A 3,364-nucleotide genomic window follows, 5' to 3' on the forward strand; every position below is an offset into this window, starting at 1 on the left:
TTTCTAAAGATTTTGCTAATGTACATTTTTAACCTAGACATATCTGTTAAACTTAAATTGTCTATCTAAATTGTATCATTAACATGATATACTATAGAATGGCTCTTACACTTGTTTTTCACTTTTTTATTCTCAGTCTTCACTTGATTCCCATAAGTGCACTCTCCCCTTAAATCAAATTTTTAGGTAACTGAATGTCACCTGGCTTACCATGAAACCATTTATGAAATATTGAAGAGTATACATTGTACTATTCTAAAAGGAATTCAAAGTTTATTCAATCAAAATTGTTTTTTGGATGGCTGAGATATCCAAAAGTAAAGCAAAACGAAATGGTCCTAATAAAGGGTGGTTCCTACCTTTTATTGGGACATCTTTGTTTAAGGGATATCTTCGCCATTTTTGCAATAATTTTCATCTAATAATCTTGATGAATTTCTCCAAGAATTCTTCGGTCTTCAATACTTCAAGTGATTTGTTATCTCGCAAAAAAGAAGATTAAACCTGAATCCCCATCTCAATTTTTATCAGCACAATGGACGAGAAACTGTCCGACGCCGAACTTCTTGATCTGGTGTCCTCGCTGCAACCCGAAGACTTCTACCCGATTGGCCTGAAACTCGATTACGACAAAGCTACACTGAGACGAATTAAGGCTGATCACCCTAACGATGATGGCGCTGCCTTCAAAGCTCTCATTCTCAGTTGGGAAAACTACGTCAGCGTGAAGCCAAAGACCGCTCGGCAACGGTTGGCCGACACTTTTGCTTTCATTGAGAGGGATGATTTGGCACGGAGAATTAAAGGTATCCGTCAGACTTAGCAAACAGAATGTACTTTTATTAAAATGAATATAATTGAGATGGCCATGGCAACCAGATTCGATTATATGATTCAGGTTTCTAGGATCTCAACACATCCTGAATGAACCAAAGTTTTATACCTTTCAATTGAAATAAATTTTACCTCCAAAAAAAAAATAATAAAATAAAGGAAAAAATTGTTAGACAAAGATTGAATCATAAGAGTCCACACGAGCTTAATGCGCTTTCTTCAGATCCACAGATCTGAAGTGAAATGAAGTATTTAACTTCTTTCTGTCTTTACATTTCGTACACCTATTCTACATTTTCACGTACAGTAAGTGTTGGTGATTTCGAAGCCACATCATGATACATGTGCCATAATTAGCATCTGGTTTATCCATTCCTGATACATGCGTTCATTCTGTGTCAGGCATCGCTATCTAATATTCATAAATCATTTATAAGGTGTCTCTCTCTATCGAAAGTAACGTGTCAAGGAAGAAGGGATTCAGAGCGGGTATTCATAATACAGAATTGATTAAAAAAAAAAGCAACCCAGCAATGCCAACAGCTCTCCGAATAGTTGGTGCAGTTTGAGCATTGGTCAACTTTGTGTATATAAAGTGTGTCTCTTTTAAAGGAAGCAAAGAAAATAATTAACCTTGAACTATTGTAGACGAAGAAGTGATGAAGTCATAGTTTAAAGGGATCGTATAGTTTTGGTTGAGACCTAATTTCAGGTTTCTAACATTTTTTGGTGAGATAATGAGGAACCTCTAATGAAATATGAAAGAGCATGTAATTCCATGAGGAATTCAACGTTTATTTGATAAAAATTGGTTTTGAAATGGCTGAGGTATCCAAAACAGAGCAATTCTGATAAGTGTGGGACCCACACTTTTTTACGATCGCTTTGTTTTACTTTGTTTTTGGATGTTTCGGTTATTCCAAACCCGATTTTCATCAAATAAACTTTGAATTCCTCTTAAAATGGTATGCTCTGTACTATTTCATAAGTGTTTTCTTGGTATCTCGCAAAAAGTTAAAAGCCCAATTCTCATCTCCTTCAATACTGTACTATCCCTTTAATTTTTTTTCTTTTTCTGGGAACAGGCCAGCCCGTGACAAACGACGATACGTTTGAATACACTTGCAAAGATCACAAGTACAAGGAAGCAAGTTTCTACTGCAGGAAATGTAAAGCAATCATTTGTGAGAGATGTCTGGAAGATAACCATAAATCAAACTCATTTGTTGCTATCAATGATTACCATGTCGAACTTAAACAAAAGCTGAAAACCTGCGGAGGACGGATAGAAGACGTCCGAGAACGCTTGGAGAAGTTGCGGGACTCTAAAGTGAGTGGTATAATCACCGCCACTCATGTTGGAATTCAAGTAATGAAAGAAGGTATTTATAAAGCTTTCTCTGAGACACATGATTTGCTAGCAAAGGAGAGAGACTTGCTCCTCGAAAAGGCTACGGTTTTAGAAAAGTCAGCCAGTCCCAATGTGTATGGTTTCGCGCTATCGAAGCTAAAATCCTGTGAGCAAGCTCTAAAAGAAATTCAAGAGAACGGCCACTTTGTCAGTGACGCCGAAAAGTTTGAGAGTGCAGTAACGAAGATTGAAGTGATCAGGAATGCTCTGATGGGTGACGGCCCCCTGATGAACCTGAGCAAACTGGTGATGAAGTTTGTGCCCTGTACCTCCGCCTATCTAGGCCACTTGGAGGAGGCTTCTGGATGGGAGTTTGTTGAGCAGTTCGATTTACCTGAAGATAAGAAAGAAGAAATGAACGTCTGCATAAAGCTGACTGACCGCAAGGTAGTAGTAGGCTACAGACTCGGTGGGGCTGATATCATTAACCTAGACACGAAGAAGACTAGCAGGATTGCATACGACATTCGCATCAGTAGTATGGCGCTCATGAACAATGGGAATCTTATCTTGTGCACCACTGACAACAAGCTTGGAATCATCACACAGGAAGGCCGACGTGTATCCAGCTTCTTCTTTACACAAAAGACCAACAAGCCATGTTGTGTCTGCGTGGACAGCAAGGACACTGTCTATATGGGATACTCTGAGTTCAGCAACATTGAAGTCTTTGAGCCTTCCGGTGGTTTCATCAAGAACATTGGAACAGTCTTACAACCGTGGTGTATGTCTATCATGAAGTCTGGTCACATCGCCGTCACTGAATGTACCGTAGGTCTACGAGATGCCGTCGAAGTCATGAGTCAAGATGGCCGTGCCATTGGGCACATTGTTGGCCGAGTTGGATGTTCTCCTTTTTCGACCTGCGATGAAATGGGCAATCTTTTCGTTGCCATGGTGACAAATGATGGTCGCGCCACGATAAGAAAATATGCTCCAACGGGTGAACATCTCGAGAGCGTGGTTGAAGAGTTGCAGTTGGAGTGGCATGAAAATCGTGAGTGGCTGCAACTGACCTGCCTTACACCCAACGAATTTGTTCTCTGTGATCGTGGATCTGTCTACATCTACCGCCGAAAACCTACGCTTTCTATGATGTCTACTATCCTTGGAGATTAA

The 3,364-nt window shown here is 39.7% G+C and overlaps 1 protein-coding gene across 1 annotated transcript; it reads left to right on the forward strand.

Moving 5' to 3' along the window:
• The first annotated feature begins 535 nt into the window (after positions 1-535).
• Positions 536-3,364, forward strand: LOC140243291 (uncharacterized). Its single transcript, XM_072322960.1, has 2 exons — positions 536-806; positions 1,920-3,364. Exons 1-2 carry the CDS (start codon positions 536-538, stop codon positions 3,362-3,364), a joined length of 1,716 nt encoding a protein of 571 aa, XP_072179061.1.

The sequence above is a fragment of the Diadema setosum genome, chromosome 20 (genome assembly GCF_964275005.1).
Source record: "Diadema setosum chromosome 20, eeDiaSeto1, whole genome shotgun sequence".
Classification (NCBI taxonomy): Eukaryota; Metazoa; Echinodermata; class Echinoidea; order Diadematoida; family Diadematidae; genus Diadema; species Diadema setosum.